Source organism: Aulonocara stuartgranti (assembly GCF_965226115.1).
Source record: "Aulonocara stuartgranti genome assembly, chromosome: 8".
Classification (NCBI taxonomy): Eukaryota; Metazoa; Chordata; class Actinopteri; order Cichliformes; family Cichlidae; genus Aulonocara; species Aulonocara stuartgranti.
In genome coordinates, this window is record NC_138959.1 from 13010962 (window position 1) to 13035973 (window position 25012).

A 25012-nucleotide genomic window follows, 5' to 3' on the forward strand; every position below is an offset into this window, starting at 1 on the left:
AGACAGAGACAAACTTGTTTGTCTTTGAGACAGACCTGTTTGTATTTTCGAAAGGGGTTGCCTAAGAACAAACCTGCTCAGTGCCATTTAACTCCAAAAGGCCCTTTGGAATGATTGTGTAGATATGAGAGGCTTTTGAAAGGTGGGTGAAGGAGCTAAAAGCCATATGAGGAGTCCATTATTGGGTCTAGTGTTGGAGGAAGCCCCCTGATCTGATGGTATCAGTGCCTTAGGGCAGGGAAAGTGAACAGAACAAATGCTATCAGGCAGCATCGACTAAAAAAAGAGGATCTCTATCTCTGTCCATGAAACTCAGAGTAGCCCAAAGCAAAAGCACACGCATAATACCACAGATACACCCACACAGAGACACACAGACACAAGTATATAATTCAGCTCAAGGGGTCTCAGCAGCTTACCTGAAGACTGACCAGCCAAAACAGACGTGCAAGGTATCGCAGCAGAGAAAGCAGGATGATGGAAGAAAAAGGAAGAGAGAATGGAGTGGCAGCCATGAAAGCCTGCTACCGGAGATTTGATCCTGCTGCGTATCTACAGTACAACTACACTCCACCACGGGCTGACTTCACAAGAAAAGACAGTATTGTGCCGTGGAAACTGGCATGCCTGCACAGAGCTTTTACTGAAGGTAAGGAGGTTCTGGCGTATTTTGTTTCTGAAATGCAATAAAAATTTGCTTCATCACTCATTTGCTTCTTCATCTCCCCATTTTTCCTTCTCCTAAGATAAGATAAGATAACTCTTTATTGTCATTGCACAGTCATACATAGTACAGTAGTACAATGAAATTGGAAAACTGTCCTACGTCGGCACTACATATAACACAACACGACACGATATGACAGATCGCAACGCAACAAACAACACAACACAGTATATTAAGAAGAATAAGTGTATGTGTATTGCACACTGTTATTATTGCACATTAATCCTAGTTTGTAGCAGAAAACAAATAGAGCCTTGGGTGGGTCCAAGCACTGCTGAAGAGCTTGTCCCTAATAAAAATAATAATTTTTAAAAAGGCAACTAAACCTCTTTTTCTTTTCCTATAAGGTTACTTAATGAATGATCACTTTTATTTTACTGAGTGATTCAGTGTCAGGATCTTTACATCTAATATGATAATGTTTTAACCAAGAAAACTTTCCTTCATGATCTCACTTTGCTCTTTTTTTCTCCCCTCTTCCCAGGTGATATGAGTGGTGAGCTCCTCGTGGACATAGGTTCAGGTCCCACCTTGTACCAGGTGATGAGTGGCTGTGAGGTTTTTAGTAAAGTGCTCCTGACAGACTTCCTGGAGGTGAACCGGCAGGAGCTGAGGCGCTGGCTGCAGGATGAGGGACAATGCAGTCTTGACTGGACACCATACCTACAGCACGTCTGCAAACTGGAGGGACGACGGTATGGAAAAGATCACTTTGAACTATAGCTAAAGACTTGGTACAGCTTAAAATGATGGTTACTAAGATTCAGTGAACGTTAGATACCTGGTATTTTGTATGGCTAACCAAAGACAGAGAGAAAGAAAAACAAGATCACATATTTTCCTCTTTCTTGTTGATTTTCTTGAAGCAACACTCTTTTCTTGCACAGTCCTCAGAATGAAGTTGCCTTCTGTGTCATAACAATTTATTTTGGGTTCTATCATGGAGCGTTCTTCTTAATAATAAGACAAGAAAAAAGTGTCTAAGTTAGAATATAATATTGCCAGTTTAATGATAATGATAAAAAATCATGCACTGATTAGAATATGGTGCCAGTCTGAAAGAGCTGTTTTATACAGTTTGATGATTCACTCAAACAGGCCCTCAGCGTGGACTGAGAAAGCTGCAAAGTTACGTCAGGTCATCGCGGACATCCTCCCCATTGACGTGCACTGCTCTCAGCCCCTGGCTCCTGACACCCTTCCTTTGGCAGGGGCCGACTGTCTGGTGTCCTGCTTCTGCCTGGAGAGTGTCAGCCCTGACCTCGCTGCCTTCACCAGGGCCCTTGGCCACATCGGGAAGCTCCTGCGCCCTGGTGGTCACCTCATGCTCATCGGAGCCCTCGGGGAGAGTTATTATTTTGCGGGGCCTGGGGTGAGGATCCCAGTGGTCCCGCTGAATGAGGCCCAGGTCTGTACTAGTTTGAAGGAGAGTGGATACACTCTGATCCGACTGGAGGTTTACACACTGACTCAGGATATGAGGGTGGGGGTTGATGATGTGACTGGAGTGTTTTTTGTAAAGGCAAAGAAGGATTAACAAGGGAGAAAGTAAACAAGTGAGAGAAAAGCAAAGAAGGCAGATAAAAAAAATCTCAAAGAAGAAATTAAATAAGTCACTATTCAGACGGAAATAATATAGATTAAGCCTGGGTAAATGTTTAGCAGTTATTTAGAAAGTGGATTGCTGATAATGCTGAGAATAAAATGCACACATATTTCTGTTTTGAGTTAGAGCCTGTGCTTTAGTCATTTTAAGGTATTCCAGTTTCCACACGAATGACATGTTTCACTTTATTCCACCACATTTTGTCGCATTTTCATCATGTTACTCTGGACCTCCGTCTGTCTTTCTAAGAGGGAAAGTAAATGAGAGACTATTTTGCTGCAGAAGCACTTATTGGTTTAGTAAAGGCAGCCACCTCCTGCAGTTTCTACAGCATCAAGAATGTAAACATTAGTCCTACAGTAGGCATATCACATAAAATCCCCACAGGAATTACCCAGCCGTATGTAAACAGCATGTGCTTATCTTCGTTCAGCTGCTAATTATTCAAAAGGTTGAGATGATTTTTGATTGTATGAATAAAAATGCAATGCTTATTTATTTTTCTTGGTACTATGTGCTATTTTAGGGAATCATTTTATATTGCCATCTAGAAACGTCTTTGTGTAATTAGAAGGATTGAACACAAGGTGTCGCTACTTGATCATCTTGAGTTGCTCCTCAAATCTCATCACAGGCCTTAACACATCTCTTTAGTAAAGAGATATCATTGTTGTTGTTATTATTATTATTATTATTATTATTATTATTATTGCTGCAAAACGGTTACTAATTGTACTCTAAATTAATTACAATGTGTAAAGACACTATTAATAGCTTATTTTGTGTTCCCCTAACATTAAAAAAAGCTTAACAAAACTAACTTGTTGCCTTGGGTAATACGTATTACACTCACATGTTCATTTTGCCTTGAGAACTGTTTTAATTTGTCATAGTAAAGATTCAACAGGATGCTGGAAACATTCTTCAGAGATGTGCACAGGACCTAACACAGAACTCTGGGCCCTATACACCACATTTAATAATAATCTAGGATATGCACAGTTTGACAGTTTGAAATCTCCATCTTCAACCCTTGTTTCTCAGCAAATTCTGTTGTTTGCGTCACACTGTCACTATCAGCAACAAAATAAGTGTCCAAACTTATTTGTGTTTATGAAACACTAAATTAGAGGTACCTTAGTTGAGAGCAACTAATAATAGTAATTAATTTTATGAAAATACACTTAAAAGTCAAAAAATCTGGGCCCCGGCCTTAAGTTTGATACCCTTGTTTTAAATGTTATCACAACACAAATGTTAGTGATGCCATATACATGTAGTAGCAGTAACATTTATAATCCAGAAATTCAATTTGCCCCTTTGGGCAGCTTTCAGATAAACAGAACCACAACAATAAAGATGTCACAGTTACAAACATCACAGATATTAACAAGATGGGCCTGAAACATCACCCAGAATCAAAGCACAGCTATGTGCAAATGACACTCTCGACGTTACACCTGGATTTATTCAACAATTACACTGCAAAGCATAAAAAACTTCTGGCACAAGAAGTTTGCAGAGGTGGAACCCCATACATTTGTCCTGATGGTAGGAAGTTATACTCACTATAAAAAAGGTGCGTCACTGAGGATGTCTCTCCACTTTTATACCTCTTAGGACTATAGAGTGAAAAATGCTAGACAATAAAGCAGAAATTAGAATTACTCTCCACCACTGAATAATAAAGACAAACCAGAATGTGTTAAAAGTCAAAAGCATATAAATCAAAAAGGGACAAATATGCACATTTTGGTACATTTATCCACTTTTGAAATATTATGCAGGGATCTGCTGCGCTGTAATGCTGCCCCATGGTTTTTAATTAGAACTATTTGAAGTTTAATAAATGATACCGTGGCGATTAGAAGATATAACTGACTACCTACAACCTTTTCTTTTCTTTTCATTCATAAGAAGTGTCATTTTAGTATTTTAAAATGCTGTTTTATCAGCATGAAACGTGGTGGCTTCCTTAAAATAACTCACAGTTAAGAACTGGCGGTCCAACATACAGTAAAGCGTAGTGCTAAGCTTTTGGTTGAGACTGCACTCGATATAGATGAGAACACAAGCTCCCACTGCTTCACTTTTTGGCTGTTCCTGGAATTAAGGACCTTGAGTTTCCTGGAGTTAAGTTGTTTTTAACAACTGCTAATAGCCAAACCATTCTTAACCCATTAGTTATGGTCTGGTCACATCTGTTTTGAAAGAGCTGGCTTCCTTCAGCTTGTTTGTAAGTGATGAACGTTTGAGGAATCAAAGTTCATTCACCCAACTAATTTATTCAGGCAATTTAATTGTAGCACATATTTATTAGGGGCAAAAAATTGCAAGAAAAAGCTTTTCATTCTGGGTTTACACGCTCTCTTCTACTACTGGGGCTCTATGTAGTCGGTACCACTTTTCCTCCCACATCTGGTGACTGTCGAGATTATTTTAGTACAGGAAACTCATTGTCATGCCAACAAACCAGGCTTGGAATATTTGAGCTTTGTGACATGACACGTTATCCTACTGAAAGGAGCCAGATGATGGGTACACTGTGGGTACACAGAAAAGGATGGATATAGTCAAAAACATTATTGAGGCTCTGGCTTTAAACAAGGATTCATTGATACTAAAGTGGCCTGAAGTGTGGCAAGAAATATTACCCATACTATTACACCACCACACCAGCCTGAACCATCAACAGGTTGGATACAGGCTTGTTTACACTAGATTCTGAAAAATCAGTACTCATCAGATCAGACAGCATTTTTCCATGGTGAGCAAATTTTTGCCTCAGTTTCTTGTTCTTAGCCGACAGTAACAGCACAGGTGTGGTCTTCTGCTGCTGTAAACCATCTGATTCAAATTTTAACCTGTTGTGCACTCAGTGATGTTCTTCTGTAAACTTTGTTTGACAACAACAAGGCATTTTCACCCAGAGCTGCAGGTCAGTGAATATTTTCTCTCTTTCAGACCATGACTGTATCCTCTTGAGATGGTTGCATGGGACAGTTCCAGTAGATCAGCAGTTTATGAAATATCCAGATTCACTTATAGTCAACCATCTTTCCTCCTCATTCTGATGCTCAGTTTGAACTTCAGCAGGTCTTCGCGATTATGTCTACATGCCTAAATGTATTTAGTTACTGCATTGTGATTGGCTAGTCAGATATTTGCATTAATAAGCAGTTGAGCAGGTGAACGCAATAAACTGGCAGGTGAGTGTGCACTGATAAAGAACACAAATACTCTTGGTTAAATCCCACAAACATAAAAAAAAAGTTTGAGCTTAAGCTACATATGGCCTAAATATGGTGACATGGTTTGGTTTGAATAAAAATCAAATGAAATATGTCTTTCAAGGAAAAGAAGCATTAGGCATACAAATACACAAACACCAACAGCCTCATAAATGATTTATTATCAACCGGCACGAAACAGTGTTTATGTACAGGGTCATGAATGAACCTTCATATGTGATGTTTCTGAAAATCAGGTAGATTTTATTTCACTATCAAGCTAACATGTGTGGCATCCCAAACATATCATGTCCGCTAATCTCCATGTTACAAAAAAACAAAAAACCCCAGTTTAAAATATCTAGCCTGAAACAGTTTGCTGCATTATCGTGATTAGTTGGATTAATCTGTTAGGATATAATCTGGTCTACTGTGACTGCGCTGAATTCGTCTGTAATCCTCCGTCTTTTGATTTCTTGACCTTGCAGACAAATGTCTGAAAGACTGAGGAAAGCAAACTTCAGAGATGGACATAACTCTGAAAGCAGTGTCACAGTTTCTGAGCTAAATTCCAGTTGAAACTGGCTATGGTCATCGCACTGCAGTCTGTTACTGTCTGCACTGATACTACATACAAAATATAATCTTGTGCATTTGTACAACACACACATTAGCTGCAGATGTATCTTCATTACCCACTGTGACATTTGGCATTTGATTTCTTTATGTACTTCTTTTGCTTCTAATCGGACGTGAACTGTAAATTTAGCACCCGTGTCACTTCAGCTCATGCCCCTTTTACATGATGTCAACAAAGCCTATTTAAATTCTAATTCTTCAAACTCAGATGTCTCACAGTATTCCCAGACCTTCAAAGTGAATAAAACAAAACAAAAACAAAACACCTTTTTGAACTAATGAATGCTTTGTGAAAATACGAGAGTTCTTAGCTATTCTTATATTTCTTGTGCAGCGTCCTTGGCTGATTGGAATTTAGCCCTCGTTTCTTTGGCTGACGGCGACACAGTTTCCTTCACAAGTCTCCAGCTAAAGATTTCCTCTGTCAGCTCAATGATATTCTGACCTTCATCATATAATCTCTGTTGTGTTTCTCTTTTTTCTCCACATTCCTCTTTTACACTGTATGTTTCCACAAACCCACAGACCCAATTAATACACACTCATACACATATCCATACACGCATATGTACGGCACACACATGTGCTATGCATATTGATTCATCATAAAACTGTCTCGATCAGGGCTCTCTTCATTTGTCATTCTGCATTTCCTTCCTCTCTTTCTTTGGCATCCTCTTTGTCTTTGTTGCGATGACCTTCTGTCAGACTGTCCAGGAGACCACGCTGATCCCTCTGTGCCTTGCTTTCTTCTTTTAGATCCAACATGAAAAGAAATTTCCAAAGTGTAAATGTCCATACTTGGTATAGTTGCCAGCAAAAATCCAAAAATGGGAAAGCCTATCCTAGCTTACCCACCTGAGGCTTTCTGCTGCCTTTCCTCATCATGTTGCTCCTCTTCTTCCCCTGAAGAGGACTCTGTGTCTACAGACTTCATGTCAAGTGAGGACAAATGGGCCTGTGCCATCTTCTGGACAGCTGAAAATACAAATCAGTTATGATGAATGAAGTTACACTGCAAACATTTTACTAACAAAAATACCAAATTTTCCAATCATCTGTCCATTGTCCTCTAGAGGACAAAGAATAGGTTGATAAAAGAGATTATTGTGTTTGGATTTGTATATCTAGAGTTGTAATGTTACACATCAACTGTGTGCAATGCGTGTGAAATCTAACACTTGCTCTTTACTAATTTTGGCTTTGATTGATTGACTTAACAAATGATATCCCCTTTGCTCTATTACCGCTATAACAGGATCCTTTGGTTATTTTGGTATGAAACTGGGTGAACAGAACCAGCCATGTGGACCTCATTTAGTTGAGCAGGGTGTGTGTTGTAATTCTACTAAGGGGAAGAGGCTGGGTTTTTGGTATTCCAGTGGTATATAGGGAGTCACAGAGTCATTTTGATGACTACCACTGTTTAGTTAATATTTCTGGATGAACTTCCAAAACTAAATCATCTATCAGTTGCCCTAACCTCCCATCTACAATAAGACCTGTACCATGTTTATATGAAATACCCTCTCTGATTTTTATTGGGTTAGTTGATGAGGAAGAAGATCTGATGATGTTTTGTCTCCAGATGCAGATTCAGACTTTGAAGATCCATTATCCAGTAGTTCATTTGTCCTCCAGTTATTCACTAAGCCAGAGTTTAATGACTTAGTAAGAGATTCGGATGTGCCAAAGGACGCACTTGAGTTTTTTGTGTCTATGCTTTTTCTTTTAATAAGAATCATGAAAAGGATCCTAATCGATTCTTTGAAATGTTCTTTAGATAGAAATAGAATAGCCCTTTATTGCAAATGTATGAGAAAATAGAATAGCCCTTGTATGAGAAATTCTGGAAAATGTGCATTGGCAGCAGTGGGATTCGAACCCACGCCCCCGAAGAGACTGGAGCCTTAATCCAGCGCCTTAGACCGCTCGGCCACGCTACCATTGCTGGCTGACCACTGGGTGCAATGTGTTATAAGTACAATGCAGATGAGTGGAGGTTATTCATTGACAGCTCGAAACAGGACCTATAATGTGTCCTAGTGCACATTATAGGACACATTAGCCAAATGGCTATTATGTCTTGTTAAAAGAAACATATGAAAATTTGCAAAATGTTTTGGAGAAGCAGAGATACAATTAGCACAAATGGACCAAATGTGAAAAAAGGTGACAAAAAAGATTTATTATTTAAACTCAGCATCACTGAATTAGGTCATTTCAACTATTTTCTGCAAAGGTCAGAATTGTTTTTAATTTTTTTTATACGGGTTAGTATAATCATTTTGGAGTTAGGTTTCTAATCGCCTGTCTGGTCATTTATCTAATGATCAATATCCACAGGAAAGGACTATGTCATCTGCATATAGAGACAACAAGTTAATGCCAAGGTGAAGATAAATAATGTTCTATGAAGCAATGAGAATATAACAAACTCATGAAGCTTTTGAGCTATTCAAATAAAGTAAAAATCAATCTTAAAATTTTGTTACATTTTTTTAATGTGGATTTTCAATTTTAAAATATACATGCATGTCTTATGAAAGGAAAATTTTTTTGTTATATAAAATTATAAATGCAAACATCACTCAAATAAAACGAGCAAAACCCAGTTAATATTATGAGTGGCAACTGTCATGTCTGCAGGTGCCAAAGCCACAATTTGCACAAAAAAGAAGACGCATAAAAACGTCTGTTGTATAGATATTTATAACAACAGAGTTGGTTTTTTTGTGTGTATTTAAGTCTGTGTGACTCTGGTTGCATCTGATAGTGTGTGTGCATGTGCCAGCGAGTGGGTGAGACCGTGTTACAGCTGTGCAGCCATTCTATAATCCAGGATGATCCAGAACAGACTCACAGCTGCCACTGCTCCTAATCTTACATGACACACGCATGCACACACACACACTCTCATTGTGGTTGTGGAAATGTGCGTAGTCCAGACAGATAGAGACCACATGGTGGTTGCCACAGCAGAATTAGGTCTCCCAAATTCTTTCATTTGGTGTCATTTGTTATATAAACAAGAAAAACCAGTGTGTGGGTACAAGGGAAAAACACACACAAAATGATTCGAGTCAGGGTTCATTTACCTTTAAGAGATGGCGGCTGGTAGGTTGACATGTGAACCAGTTTGGCTTTCAAAGCTCCATTTTCCCCAAGAACCCACTGCTGAAATAAAAAATGCAAACCAGGGTTTACAGCTAAAAGTGTACGCAACACTTTTTTGTCTTATTGTTGCCTCAAACAAATGATACAATATAACAAATCTAATAATCGCTCCTTTCCAGTTGCAAGGATTAGAGCAGAAAGGCAGTAATGCACAATGTGAAGGTTTGTCAGCAAAAGTCAATGAAAAGATAAAACAAAACGTAAAAGCACTTTCATACTTGTAACAGGTAATTATGGAGTAAAGCATAAATAAAAATGCCATCACTTATTCACATATTTGTTGCGTTATTAAGTGAAGATGCAGAATTAGTTGTCACTGTAATGTACATAATGTAAATAATCGAATTTGACATTTCCTATGAAAGCTTTTCTGCAGCTGTTTTAGAAACAGCTTGAAAATGTAGAAGCTGGTTTCAAAACAGAAAAAAAAAAATTTCATCATCAATAAGTCAAAATTTCAAGTTATTATTTCAATTTAATAACTTGGAAATTAAAGTTATTTTTTTAGTCTCTACTTCTTTTCTCAGACGTTTGAGTTGGGAAGAGAAATGTTTGAGATACCTATCTGGAAATTTTGACATAATAACCTGAAACTTTGACTTAAATAGCAAAATGTGGGCTTAATGATAACAAAAAAAAACTAAAGAGACATTCACAATGCACATAGAAAGTCGAAACACCACATTTCCAATTATTTCAGAGGCCATGATTGCATTGTACTGTGGTCTTTTGGAACTTATGACTACTGTATCGTTGAAATTTGATTCAAACCTTTTACTGCTGGATCTTTAACTTGTATAATTCACATGCATATCTACCTGATGTGGGCTGCTGTCTTCTTCTGGTGATGGTGGGTCCGTCAATCTGAACAGCGTGGCAGGTGTCGGCCTCCGACGACGAATCTGCAGAAGAGAGAGATACAAGAGGTTTTTTTCTTTAGGGCTTCACTGCTTCAATAATCAGCATTCATTTATTCTAAACTGTGGTTTATGGCATGTATGCAGAGGACTTGTTCTTTGAAAGTTAGATGCATTAAAAAAATAAATGCATATCATTATGCAACAACATTCAAGAGACTGTCCAGCTTGTTTGTGAATGAGGATTACGTTTTATGATAGAAGGCAGAAGGATTATTTAAATTATAAATAAATCTAAATAAGGATTATTTAAATTTATTTCCTTTTCTGCTACAAGTTCCTATCGCTTGGATGAAATCACAGTTCTTTTGTAACATGTTTACAGTATGTCTCCATCATACAAAGCAGCCGGTACTTCTTCATCTCCTTGTCTTATATGTGTGAAGCAGGGAGAGTCAAAGTAACCACAAAACACACAAAACATTAAATATACACCCAACTGCCAAATTGTTAGGCACACCTGTTCAACTGCTAGTTAATGCAAATATTTAATCAGCCAATCACATGACAGTGCATTTATGCATAAAAACATACGGAAATAAAGTTCAAGCCTTTCTTTACATTTCTTGAAGAAAGATGATTTAAGTAACTAGAGTTAAGTTTAACTAGAGTTTACAGAGACTATGAAAAGAAAATATGCCTTGTTAATGTCAGAGGTCAGAGTGGAATAGTCAGACTGCTTTGAGCTGAAAGGAATGCAGCAGTAACTCAAATGAAAACTTGCTACAACCAAGGCAGCATTGAAGAGCAGAAGAAGAACATGTTGAACCTTGAAGCAGATTGGCTGCAGCAGCAGACCACACCAGGTGCCACTCCTGTCAGCTAAGAGCAGGAAACTGAGGCTACAGTTTGCACAGGCTCAACAAAATTGGACAACAGGAGTTTGGAAAAATGTAGCCTGATCTGGTCAGCCTTAATTTTAGCAGCAGCAACATTTTTTCTTTTCTAAGTTTACCTTTTTGTGTTTGAGTCCTGCATTTGGGCCCACTTCCTACCTGCCACAGCAGTCATGACACTGCTGGAGTGTAATGGTGTGGGAATATTTTCTTGGCGCACTTTGGGCACCTTAGTACCAACTGAGTATTGTTCAAACGCCACCGCCTCTGTGTTGTTGCTGAGTGTGTCTGTCCCTTTATGACCACATGTATTTTCCAGCACCTTGTAGGGTCTATTCAATGAAAAATGAAGGCATTTCTGAAGGTATAAGAGGGCCCAACTCAGTACTAGCAAGTGTCCGATGAGTGTTTATCTACAGCATATCCCGACCTGTCACATTCCTCTGATAGTTGGGCATTACAAAACTAAGCCTGTCAGTAATATGACTTGTAAATGAACTCTCTAACTTTTAATTTGGTTCAAAAAGATGCAATTTGAGGCCACGGGGCAAAATTTTGCTGTATTCGTCACCTCCTGTGACACGTGAATACATTGTATTAGTAATGCTCTTGTATTCTTGGACCTTCAGTTTATATTTTACTTTCCCATAACATTTCAAAGTGAAATAATGTACTTTTTCATGCACTATTTCTGGATAGTTTTCAGATTAAGATTTTAAAGCAGAGTTGTTAAGGTCATTTCCAGGTTTCAAAGTTCCAAAAGCAAAATACATAACACCTGGGTAAATAAATTACTGATTGAAAATACCATATTTACAAATCTGCTCCACACTAAATAAAGTAGGCACAATTAAGAATTTATTTTATAGAAACAGCAAAAATCCAATAATATAACACTGTTAGGATCCTTATTGTGTCCTTTCATAGAATTTTTACTTGTAATTAGATTGATTACATTTTCTCACCATTATTTTTATAACTTGTTATTTATGGAAAACACACACTATACTCATCGCCGGCTCTCTTTTGTGATGTGTGATGGTGATAACATTGTTATGAGATACAAGTGGCTGCCAAGCCAATCACAGCGAAGAGTGTAGGCATTGAAATGTGTGGGCAGCTTTCACTCTGGAGTAACTCTCACAGCTTCTGCTTCCCTTTGTGCACTGCATTCATCCATATTCATGAGTCACACACTAGAATTAAATATGCAGCCCCTTTTTTTGGGGGGGGCATCCTATTAGAGGTTAAAGATGTGTTAACATGAAAATATGAGTGTGGCAATCCAATAAACACACAAAACATGTGCACACAGCACTCAGGAGGGGAAAAAAGGCATGTGGGGCCAAAGGACCAAACCACATTTGGAGCACCTGTCTGAGAGCCTCTTCAGACATAGTGGCCTATGTTTTGTTAACACTGTAGTCGGAAGGTCAAGCACCTGCAGGGAACATATTTTATTTTCATCAGATCCTTGTTGTGCATGTCTGAAATTCCTGTAAATACCACTGATTGCTCAGTGTGGCTGCAGTGGACGTTTGATTTCACTGGAAACAAATTAATGTTTCATAGTTCCTCCTCACATGCTGGGCTTATTGTGTTTGTTATTTTAGAATAATAAATCATTTTAACATTGTATTTTATAATATGGACCTTATTATTTAGGTGATATTCTATTCTTCAGGTTTTTAAAAACTGTATTACCCAAAGCGTTTTTTGAAAATGCATTTTATTGGTCCAATAATGTCTTAAACCAGTGAGGTCCAAGTTATCATGTTATCATTGATGATAAGAAGTAACCTTAACCCTAAAAAATGCAAAGTTTGTTTTTGACATCAGCTGTTGGTTTTATGATATTTATCTTTTATCCCCTGATTGCTTTTTGAGACTTCTGAGGCGACTTTTCAGGGGACAAAGTCCCTCTGACATGTTCTGATAGCAAAGGGTTAAGGCTGAGGATTAGGATACTGATAGAGGGACAATAAAGATAGCAACACACAAAACTGAGTGAGGGGTCTGACAAAAATTTGGAAAACAAAAAGCAGAAGGAGAGTTCTTTAAAGAAGTTTGGGCTATTGTTTAAAACATAACAGAAACCTCTCTAAATGAATTATGTCTAACATTTCCTTTTAATAGCTAACTCTTTACTCTGTACTTATCAATATCCAGAAAAGGTCAACTTATTGATCATATTTTTCAATCCACTTAGAAATGTAATGTGTTTTAAATGTTACTGGAACTCGTTGATCGATGCTTTGGGGTTATAAGAAGCCTTTTTCTGTTGCCACTACCATCAAAACACAGACACGTCTAGAAAGGCAAATTTAAGCAGCAGCATGGGTTCTAAGTTTAGTGGTCATGTAGTAAATCATTAATCCCACACCCCATTTTTTTTGTAGGTCAGATGACCTTTAGTTGCATAACATTCAACTCCAATGCGTCATACTGGATGTTTAAATGAACAATGACAACACTGAGTGGGGGGTAGTGACCTAAAAAGCCTTTTACGCAAAAATAACTTCTGTGCTTAATGATTAAATGCATGCACTAAAAGTATAAAACTGTGTACACAAAACACTTTTCAGGGAATAATCCTTTGCAGAACTTGATTTGACCACAACACGACTCATGACTTCGGACTTTTGACCTGGTTTTTTTTGTGTAGCGTTGGCCTGGATAGTGGAGAACAGGAGCTGAACCCACACAAATGAAAGAAAACACAATTAATGCACTTGAAAATAGAAACTTCCCATTGGAAGACTGGAACTGTCTTGTTTATTTTATTCTCCTGCTACCACCTCCCTTTGTCAGCTACAGTCACTTCATCTAGGTCTGAAGATTTACCAATATTAAGACCAATATTAAGCCATCAGCCCACTCTGTAAATAGCATTAATGATTAACAGGGGTGCGTATGCTGGGTTTGTAAGAACAAGACCCTATTAGACTTTAGAGCTTTTTATTTGTGCTCTTGGCAGGAGCTGCCCTCGCCCTTGATTCATTCCTCAGTCATCCACAGCTAATCTCTTTCTTTTTAATCAGTCATCTCCTTGGCTGATGATTTTCCTCCTTTTGCGTGTCTTGTTCGGCTTCTGTCAGCTATCTTTGTCTCTTTTCTTCTGCCGTTTTTCCCTTTCCAGCTCAATGTGTTCCGTTTATTCCTGCCTTTATTTTGATTTATTCTAGATGTTTCAGTCGCTATCGACGGGCGGCATTTCTCAAGGACCACAAAAGGACAAGAAACTCTTGATGAGACCTCACAAGACAGTAAGAGAAGGTGGCTAAAACCTCAGTAAACCAAAATCTCAAGGACAGAAAAGAAAAAATACACTTCAGCACTGCTCCTGCAGCTCTCCACTTGTTTTTTTGAAACAAATTCCACCACTGGACGGAAACAGAAGTATTACAAGACAGATCCTATTAACTAGTCATGCTGTTGCACTCACACATGCATACAGTAGAGGCTCAAGACTGTTTGGTGGCAGCTCATCTACTTGTCATAGTAGAAAGATTTAGGTAAGCAAGCTGATATTGTCCATAACATGAATTAGCATGTTGTGTGAGCTCTGATGTGCTCTGTTGGCACACTGGAAGAGCTGTTAATGATGCCAAAATATCATGTGACTTTGTGCATGTGTAGCTCAGGTGTAACTTATAATCAAAACGCTTTTAAAATCAAAGTAAGCACAATTTATTTTTAAGTATTAAAAAAATCAGCTCTGACTGCCTATTATGCTCTTGCAATTTTGGATTTAAAGTTATTACTCTCTCCTCTTTCACTCATGGGACCTTAAAAAAAACTGTCAAAATAACTGCCTGAGTCATTACTAGGATCGCTGCCAGGGTACAAGACTTCCTTACAGAGGAAATTTGCTGAATATAAGTCATTGCTGAGGTCTGGCCTCACAGGATTTGAATCTCCTCTTTTTCTACTTGTTGTTGTGTCACTTTTACTGTATGTATGAATTTGAAATCACTTCCTTTTATGTGTGTGTACACTGATGCCGAAGACGGTCATTTCTAGTTTAGCTTTTTAAAAAGTGATCAAGAAATTCAGCCGATGAGGTGCTATCAAGGTCTTTCGAGCTAGGAACCCATTCCCAGAAGGACTTGCTACATGTTGGGTTAAGTTATCGATGAGAGTTGTGGTTTTAAGCATTCCTACAAGTCTCATTCCACATGATATGACCACAGGGCATTTTTGGTCAGTTAGAAAGAAGAAATTCGAAGATTATGATACAGTTTTCCAAAACTATAGATCACAAAGCTCTTTTTGCAGGTGAATATTTATCTCCTCAGACTGTTTCCTTGTATCTCTGTGTGTGCAGGACTTCCTTAGTTTGATCCCGTCCCTCTTATTTTCATCAACAGATGCCTGAGGATTATTATTTTGTGCACACTGTTCCAGCAGACTTATGGTCACTTTGGTGACGTGATGGCTTCAGAAACACAGAAAATGAAGCCCTGTAACCTTACTCCTACTTTGAAGGAAATGTGCTTCTTCAGGGTCCTCCTGATATATAATGTCTCTGGCTTCTTGCAGTCTTATTTAATCAGTGGAGGAAGATTGCCATAATCTTACTAAGATCTGAGCTGATAAAACTGCCAGAGCATCTTATAGACAAAACGAGTGAAGAAGTGAACAAGTCTATCAGGTAGAGTATAGCAACTGATTAGCATCAGACTGTATTTAAATTAAAATATCACTCAGAATTGTGCCATCATTGTGCATGGGCTTGCTTAGAAAAGCAAATAAATGATCCCTTCTGTACTGGACAGGGTATGAATCAAGCAAACAGAAAACCCAGAGACCAAGAGTGGGCTGTAAACAGCAGATGCAGCAGAAAATATCTGCCCAGAAGTTATTGATTTATTAGGCTGAAACAAGCTTTCCAAACAGATGCCATTTGAAATTTTCCAAATCTCCTACTTGGAAAAAAAAAGAACATTTCTTACTCTGCACCTGGTCTCCAGTGAAACTTCCCTTAAGGGAGCGACTGAAGAAATGAACATCTCCTGCACAAGGAATGGATAAGCCTGTCATTTGCTGCTTTTTGTGTCCAAATATTACCTCATTGGCAACTTTGTGACCTTTATGGGCTCTTGTCTTTAACACCACCAATAACATATGCACATCTCTGCTCATACTGTACAGCATAATACCTTCCCTCTTCACCCTGCCCTGCACTGTTTGCATTGACCAGCGCTCGCTTTGGGATGATTCAGCATAAGCAACAGATAACGGATCTGACTTTACATAATATGCTCACCACCTCCACGAGCGTATGAGTAATACCTTCTACATTTTGCTTCTTGTGTGTGGTAAAGGATTTATTACTCAGGCGCAACTAATTTTTAATGCCACAAATAGTCCTTTATCCCTCACCTCCTCCTCCTCCTCTTCCTCCTCCATTCGGATAGAAGGGCAAAGAAATCTCATCAACTTTAAGGACTCCAAAAAAAATCTGTAGCTGCAGAGCTCTGCTTAATTCCAGCACTGCCCATACCCTGCTGCCCACAGAGTAACATACAAACATCAAAACACAGTTTTGCAAAGTCTTGCTAGAGCAGTCTGTCAGCCTCCGTGTTAAGCACTGATGCCCCTGAAGAAGCATTAATGATGGAACTGCAGGCGAGCACGTTTTAGATATTTACTTTTAAAATGTACAGATGCAGTTACCCAGCCTGAGCTTAACAATCCTTCCACACACACACACTCATCTCCACAACCACTGTCATCATCCGTGTAGGCTACAGCCACACTCCCTCAGATCTCACCATCTCCACCTGTCGCGGGTCCAGCTGGGTGGGCACGGAGGAAGGCACGGAAAATTGGATCTTCCTCCTCGCATCCGCGTCTGCCTCTCGGTCCATCACCTCCGTCTCTGCGGGGAACAGCACCAGCAGCAGCAGCAGCAGCAGCAACGAGTCCCGCCTGTCACCTCCGCAGCCGAGCGCACAAACCTAGAGTCCAGAGGAGGTCAGCTTCAGTGGAACCGCCTGTGGAAAAACTGCAGTAAAGTGCTTATACTTGACAAAAACTCGCCGTCAGTGAGTAAACAGCGGCATCTCTCTCTGTCCCGGCGATCCTCTGGTCTCTGGAGTTCCGTTTAACAGCAGCGATCAGCTCCTCTTCCCCGCCTCCCCGCCAGTCTCCCCTCCCCTTCCTCTCACACTTTGTCCGCTGACCTTAATGCGTGAGGTGGAAAGAAGAGCAGTGAAGGTTTTGTTGCCTTTACTGGAGCCGCAAACTTTGCGCATTTGCATTTTAAAGTTGTCCGATAAAGAAATCTACCCGAATGAAGGGGAAATTGAAGAAAAAAAGCGAGGAAGTTACACAACTTCAAAGAATTTCACAAACTGATAAACAACTAAAGTCAGCATCGAGTCATAGTGAACTAAAAGAAACGAATTTTAAGATATTAGGAAGATGCCACTCACTGCTATCTTAGCAAAAATGTGCCGAATCCTGGTTGGGAAGAAATAGATTTTTTAATTTTAATTAATTAACGAAGTAATTAATTTTAGGTAGGCACTTAAGGTCGTATTTTATTGCACTGACGTTGAGTGCAAATTTGCGTGCTCACTTTGAGGACGATCAACAAACTGGAAATATAAATAAATAAAGATCTAATCGCTCCCCCTCTTCCAGAGGCAAAAGTATTAACCTCTGCTTTCGCCGGTGCCCACCTTGGCTTTACCATATGCACAGCGAATATCTGCGAGGCACTCAGTTGCCATGACAACAGCTTTTCTTCTTAGAGAGCTGGCAGTGCAGGAAGTGTGTTGGAGTGTGTGCTTCGGCATAAGTTCGAGGAGAGGCAGGGCAAGAGAGGACAAATGCATTTGTCAGCGCGCAACACAATCAGCGGCCAAGCTGTCACGAACTGTCATTTATTTGTACGTGGGATCCCCCCGAGCATGTAGGCTGTTTCAGGCGGAAGTGTCCTATTTTTCATGTGTCATGCAATTCGTAAAGAAGTGGAAAAAGGTAAACTTTCACCCAAATCATTATGTTTTCCTAAAAGTCAAACAACAGGATACATTTGGTGACTAAATATAACCAAAAGGAGATTGAAAAACAAACTTTTCTAAAGGCTTTCTCCTTGTGGTGTATATTGTGTGTATATTGGAAAACGAACCAGATGCCCCTGTAAGCAGAGGGCCCCATGGTTGATCCCACTTGCCACAAGCCCAAGGGTTCACCCTCTACTGAAGTACTGGACTTGAGAAAAGCTCTGGACATCTGCCAGCTTCAAGAAGAGTTGCTAATGACAGCAAACTCAGGCCTGCTGGGCGAGGTCTGCAGATAAAAGAGCTCGCCACCTTGGACATTTTAAAAGAGCCCATCTGTGGCTCAGCTCCGTTTCAGTTCGTCTGTCGTCCTTGAAAACATAATGTATGTTTGCGAGCACTTTCAACAACACGTGACACCAAGCAACACTGGGATGACAAGTCAGCACCATCTTATGGCCAAAAGTAAAGAAATCACTTCACTGAGGGGAGGTTTGAATGCAAGTAAATATATGATAGTCCAAACTCACGACACAGCACAAAAATGAGCAGAGCTGAAGGTGAAATATTTATAAGATTATTGTGTTATTATAAATGTAATGTAGAATCCACAACAGATCATATATGTGAGCGTTCCTGTGTGGCACTGTGTAGTTACTGAAACCACCAGAAGGTGGCGACAACTGCTAAGAAAAAGCAGCCATTTCTAATTTCTTATGACTGACGTTTGCACAGAGCGATATTTAAATTTTTACATTTATAGTTCAAAGTATTGAAATAACAAGAATATTTATTTGCAATATTTAAAAATATGAATATTTCAATATATTTCACAAAACCTCAAAGCAATAAAACATGATGCAAATATCCACAGATTTACTTCTGCTGAAGAAGGTAATTATTTGGCTGTGTTTATTTACAACACACTCTAAATTAAAAACGTCGTTCCATCCTCTTTTGGAAAAGCTGAAAATGCGTAATTTTATTATATTTTACCGAGGACGTCGTGTATTTGCTTTCTATTTCCAGCAGGTGTCACCCACACATAACTGTGGAAAGAGTAGTCACTGAGAATTTCAGTGATATGTGAACCGAGCCGTAAAATATAGATGTTTATAAGATTGATAGAACCAAAGGCTTGGCAGTTCAGGACATATGAGGCCAAATTAACTTTAAAGCTTCTCCTAATCTCTTCATTTTCCTCTTTAAATATAATAACTCAAGGCAGATATAGAATAAACAATACTATACAATACTCTTCTCCGGGTTTTAAACCTTTTCAATCACAGCGGAGGGGAAAATGCATTTATTTGTTCATTTAGTTCTTACTTTTAATCTGAGCTGTGACATGACGCCTTTGGTGACTCCTAAAACCGAGAATCTCGAACTCTCCTTTTGCCTGTAGGATAATGTAATGATATGATGATATGCATGACGTGTCTTCATTATTTAAATGTCCATTTGATGTAAGTGTATGTTTGGCATTTAATAGTGAAAGAAAAATAGCATGAAATTCTTCTTATTGGGTTTGAGCTTTTGTTATTAACCCAAAGGACTCCTGAAAATGGCACATAATATCTCTCATTAACCTCCATTCACATTTGTGCCGGTGTATGACTTTTATCAGAGATTTAAATGTGTGAAACAATAAAAAATAAAAATACTTGTCTGTCAGGCACTTTGGTTTTTCCACTGAGAATGCACAAATTACACAGCGGTCAGTCGAGTGAGGCTCAATAGCATGATGATGATGATGATGCTGATAAGCCTCCCCACCACCCACCCCGCCTTTCGTTCTTGCTTCTCTCTACCTCTTGCCTTGCCCCATCTTCTGGCCCCTCTCTGCAATCTGTGCCTTCGCCACCTTTGGCGTCAGTCCGGCCGCTGGCACCTGTGCCAGTCCTGGCAACCCAAACCAAGACGCCTTGCTAAGCTCAGTTCAACTGATTCGTTTAGGCAATTGCACTCTGACTCTGATCTGTATGAACGGCAACTTACTCATCCCAGACCTTTGTGTGGGGTGTGGGCACGCTGGTTTGCTCAAGTTTCTGTTGATGGAATCGGGGATGAGTTCAGTTGCTGTTTGTTTTTTTGGGCCAATATACTGTTTCACTGAAATACTTCCAAAATGTTCCCATATGTGGATGATTTCCATCATCATGATTTTCTTATCCTACACAGCTCATTTTAGATCTCCTCGCTGGGGATATTTGTTGTGGCGCAGCCAACTATATGAATGCTATTACATGTATATTACAATTAATGCTATAAGGGGATTTTCCTACATCTTCTATACGAGATTAACCCAATTTTCCCCAAAGATGGAGGTTAAGAGAAGCAGCCTGAATCCTACGTTTCTTTTTTTTGTGCCATCCTCTCCTTATTCCATTTTCTCTTTCAGCTCAGTGACAGATGGCGAGTCCCTCTCCCCCAGGGGAAGCCAGTCTCTGTGAATGCGGCCGCATGTCAATCACCGGCTCTCATGTGATGGCTCTTGCCAATGACGTGCCAGCCATATGGGCCTGGCATCAGAGCTGGTATGTAACCCACCCAGTCCTGCCTCTGAGGTGCCACACGGCTCCCTCCTCGCGTTTGGGCTGAGGATAGCAGCAGCAGACAGAGCAGGGTGGCAGGAGAGGAGAGAGAGGTGTGAGAGCAGAACGCAGCGCCTCGCTCGCACAAGCATCCGTGCAGGGCGTGTGGATGTGATGCCCACCCGGAGAGAGATGGTGTAAACAAACCCGCTTTGCCCCGTCACTGAGCTCCACCACGGAGGTAGGTTGCACAATTCTAGTCAGTAGACTATCAGATAATGATCCAGATTTGTTTTTGTCTTTGTGCTGATGTCTCTTACAGCCACGGTTAGGGGAGGGTAATTTGGGTTTCGATGCCAGATTGAGATAATGTAATGCTTTAAACCTGTTTTGGAAGAAGGGTGCAGTTTTCCTGGCTCTTTTTGATCATTGTATCGCAAGCGATATGATCAGATTGGGCTTGTAATCTTTTTTTTAAGGCTTTTTCATTTTTGTTATATATATATATATTAATGTTTTTATTATCGGAGGACATCGATCATGCTGTGTTTCATAGATTTCGTTTAAATAAATCCACACTGACCCTCAAGAGATAGGTTCTACTTGTCACTTTTGGCATTCATAATTTGCATTTTATTGTCTTAGAAAATGAGCAGCATGTGTGTGTGCGTGTGTGTGTGTGTGTGTGCGTGTGTGCGTGTGTGTGTGTTTGTGTGTGCTCTTGCATGATTCACGTCAGAGCACTGTGGGGGTAGTATTCTCCACAGAGATACATAGGCTAATTGACAAGGTATTGGTAGGCATTAATTACATTGTGCTTACAAGATTAGATAAAAAATACGCCCTTGGACACCAAACGCACAGCTGAGCTCAGGGTAGTGAGAACCTGAGGAGATCTGTGGATGTGGCAGCTTTTATAATATCTTTACATTTAATTTTAGCACAGAACTTGTCTATTTAACCCGTGTCGTCGGTGAATGTGGTGACATGAATTCGGAGAGGATTTACATTTTGACTAAGTTGGTTTCAGAAAAAATAAATAAATAAATTATGAGGAGAAATTTAATTAAAAGCTAGATTTGTGTAACTTAAAAAGAGCTTTGATCGGGCTGGAATCTCTGACGGAAAAGAAAGGTATTGATAGAATTATTTAAAAAAACAAACAGTCAAGGTCAGTATGAAAACATACTCTAATTTTCGCTCACAAATCTATGATTTATTTATTTATTAAGTCCAGACAAACTAAAGTCCTCAGATGAGGATTTATCTGTAGCCTGCGTGATCTGCGAAGGTGTGCCAAACAGGGTTCATGAACCCGCAGAGAGTTTACTGAGGTTCTGGTGCATTTCATTTTTACACTATCTGGATGTTATAAGTTAAACGCATATATCTAATTTTTTTTCACGATTAAGATTAAAAAAATAGAAAAAGGTGTATTTTAAAAATGTAATTTTTAACAAAAATCTGTTTGCTCCCTTGGTCCTGTGTGCGGCCTGTGTGTAATGGAATTCCTCCAAGTTGGTAATTTATTGGACAGAGGAGGGACCCGCACCCCAGTGAGCCCCTTGGGGATTCAGCAGAAGCAGGCCAGTCTGCGCCGTGCTGCTGGAGGGAACAGATCGAAGCACATGCTGAGGCCGAACAGTGGCCTACACGGTTACTTGCCTGAAGAATAAACCAAATGCATCTGATTTTCTTAAAAAAACGATAGTACTAAATTATAAAGTTTTTATTAAGAGAATCTTCCATAAATATGTTTTTGCTATAATTTTTTTTAAAAGGTGGAAACATTAAGTTTTCGTGACGAGCAATTTTATACGGCCAATTTGGTTAAGCACAATGTGAAACTAAATTGATTCAAATTGAAATAAATATTAAATGTATGCATTTATTTTTTTACACAAAAGATGACAGTTTTTTTTTTGTTTAGCAATTGAACAATATTTCATGGCATATAGATAACCTGTCTTGTAGAATTTTGAACCCTAGGTGATGGGATAATTTTACAAACTGTCATAGCTCTATAGCTCTAGGTTGTCTCTTTTTCAAACAAAGATGTAACCCACTGTGGAACAGCTGGGATACCCTGCTTGGTGGATTTCAGTCTGAAGAAGCCTTGACGTTCAACGCAAAACTCGGTGATATAAGCCACAGGGCACTCTCACTGCTTATAAAATAATTAGCGAATAATAACTGTTTTTTTTTGTTTCTTTCTTAAGATTAGGGACGTCTAGAAGCTACGACCCTATGAGGGCTCACCGGAGATTTTTTTGCAATGCGTGCTTGTTGGTGCGTAAAAAGCAGGGCGCCCAACAGCCAGGCTGAAGCGCTGTTTGTCTGTCTTGCAGGTTGCATGCCACAATGTTGAGCCGTCTGTTCAGCGAGGTGCTGCCAGACGTCCAGAGGCTCGCAGCCGACTGGGTGGAGGACAATGAGGTCGAGGACTCCAAAGCCAAGGAAGATGACCACGAGCCCTGCCACCTCGAGGAGGACGAGCTGGACGAGCCACTGGAAGGCAGCAGTCGAGCTGAGTCTGAGATGGCCGGCGACGATGATGAGGACGAGGAGGCCGAGGAAGAGGAGTGTGGGGATGAGAACAGCGGGGACAAACCCAAGAAGCGCGGCCCAAAGAAACGTAAGATGACGGCGGCTCGCGTGGAGCGCTCCAAGATGCGTCGGGTAAAGGCAAACGCTCGGGAGCGCATGCGCATGCACGACTTGAATTCCGCGCTGGACAACCTGCGCAAGGTGGTGCCCTGCTATTCAAAAACCCAAAAACTCTCCAAGATCGAGACTCTGAGGCTGGCCAAGAATTACATATTAGCCCTCGGGGAGATTTTACGCAACGGAAAGCGTCCAGATGTGGTGACCTACGTGCAGATGTTGTGCAAAGGCCTGTCCCAGCCCACCACCAATCTGGTGGCAGGCTGCCTGCAGCTCAACACCAGGAACTTCCTAACTGAACAGTGTTCAGACGGAGCCCGATTCCACATGCCGAGTTCTCCTTTCTCGGTCCATCCCTACTCGTACCGGTGTTCGCGCATCTCCAGCCCTCATTACCAGCCCGGAACCGGTGCTCTCAACTTGCGAAGCCACTCCTACGGCTCTGGATACGAGGCCGTGTACCCGCCTGGAGGCACGTCCCCTGACTACAGCAGCCCGGACTACGAAGGCCAGCACAGCCCTCCCGTGTGCCTGAACGGCGGACTCTCCGGGAGGCAGCAGGAGTCCTCTGAGACTGACAGGAACTATCATTACTCTGTGCACTACTCTGGACTGACCACTTCTCGACCCAGCCACAGCATACCCTTTGGGCCTTCGGGTACGCGCAGTGGTGGTGCGCACTCAGAAAACATTCCACCATTCCACGACGTACACTTGCACCACGACAGGGCGCCCCCATACGAGGATCTCAATGCCTTTTTCCACAATTGATTCCATACTACGGTCCAATCAGGCTTATTGACATTCTAATGACAATCCTATAATGTTTAATATTGTTTGGGAAGCAAGAAGAGTCTCTAAAGGGAGGTGATGGAGGTGGCAGAAAGAGTCTTTTGATTATCTTCTGTATTCTACTGATGTCATCCCTATACTGTTGTACATCATATCAAAGTGTGTCCAGTATTATCCTGTATGCAGAATGAGTGCAACTGACATAAACAATGTATAGGCCAACATGAAACATGTTATGACTCAAACGACTTAAAATAAAAAAGTGTTTTCTAATCGTCTGAAATGAGCGAACAAATCTTCTTTCTTTACTAGGGGAGCTTTCATTCAGTTACTGCAATATATCATGAAAATAATTCATAAAAAAAGGTTCCTTGAAAATAAAAAAAAAATAAAAAAATAGCACTTAACGGTTGTAACTCAGTAATATTTTTTAATATAACTAGGTGCAAATTTTCCCTGTGGTCAGCCAACCCTGTAAACAACACATTAAAGTCGCTTTTCGCAGAATACACAGGTCCTACAGCTCACTCGCTCTCAGGGCAGTGAAAGATTTACAGTAGACAGATTAGAGCAGCAGGCTAAAAGCCTTTTATCTCAGCTCAATGGCAATGTGTAGCTGATCTCTGCTTTATAAATTAAGAATTTATGTACGTTGCTAGACAACAGCTTATTAGAATCAAACGCAGAAAGGAAAATCATTAAATTTTGGAGTGAAGCCTGTGACCCTGGCTTTTAGGTCCCAAAATATCCAACGAACAAAAACATTTTGAACACAGCTGATAGTTAGAAAATCTGGACTGCTGAAGGCGTGGGTTAATTAGGTTAACAACCACTTGTAACAGCCTCTACGCATGCGCACTGTAAAGTAAAGGCTACG

The 25012-nt window shown here is 40.1% G+C and overlaps 2 protein-coding genes, 1 long non-coding RNA gene and 1 pseudogene across 6 annotated transcripts; 2 read left to right on the forward strand and 2 right to left on the reverse strand.

Annotated features, from left to right (window-relative positions):
- The first annotated feature begins 34 nt into the window (after positions 1 to 34).
- pnmt (phenylethanolamine N-methyltransferase) lies at positions 35 to 2921 on the forward strand. The gene is made up of 3 exons (XM_082545260.1): positions 35 to 649; positions 1212 to 1422; positions 1826 to 2921. Exons 1-3 carry the CDS (start codon positions 475 to 477, stop codon positions 2262 to 2264), a joined length of 825 nt encoding a protein of 274 aa, XP_082401386.1. The 5' UTR covers positions 35 to 474; the 3' UTR covers positions 2265 to 2921.
- A 2806-nt stretch (positions 2922 to 5727) lies between these two features.
- LOC309713544 (protein phosphatase 1 regulatory subunit 1B-like) lies at positions 5728 to 17292 on the reverse strand. 3 transcript variants are annotated; one of them, XM_082545270.1, is made up of 6 exons: positions 17178 to 17292; positions 16910 to 17095; positions 10198 to 10281; positions 9301 to 9376; positions 7061 to 7180; positions 5728 to 6954 (listed from the first exon to the last, which is right to left on the reverse strand). In XM_082545270.1, the coding sequence occupies exons 2-6, from the start codon at positions 17003 to 17005 to the stop codon at positions 6842 to 6844; spliced, it is 489 nt and encodes a 162-aa protein (XP_082401396.1). In that variant the 5' UTR covers positions 17006 to 17095; positions 17178 to 17292; the 3' UTR covers positions 5728 to 6841. The 3 variants fall into 3 exon arrangements, with proteins under 3 accessions (XP_082401396.1, XP_082401395.1, XP_082401394.1); XM_082545269.1 differs by having other exon boundaries at positions 9301 to 9379; positions 17178 to 17290; XM_082545268.1 differs by having other exon boundaries at positions 5728 to 6951; positions 9301 to 9379; positions 16910 to 17256.
- A 17-nt stretch (positions 17293 to 17309) lies between these two features.
- Positions 17310 to 17825, reverse strand: LOC309713547. Its single transcript, XR_014278606.1, has 3 exons — positions 17719 to 17825; positions 17573 to 17600; positions 17310 to 17320 (listed from the first exon to the last, which is right to left on the reverse strand). It is a non-coding gene; the product is annotated as an uncharacterized lncRNA (long non-coding RNA).
- A 2836-nt stretch (positions 17826 to 20661) lies between these two features.
- Positions 20662 to 24409, forward strand: LOC309713537 (neurogenic differentiation factor 2-like; annotated as a pseudogene). The gene is made up of 2 exons (XR_014280680.1): positions 20662 to 20920; positions 23028 to 24409. The product of XR_014280680.1 is annotated as a neurogenic differentiation factor 2-like (transcript).
- The last annotated feature ends 603 nt before the right edge of the window (positions 24410 to 25012 follow it).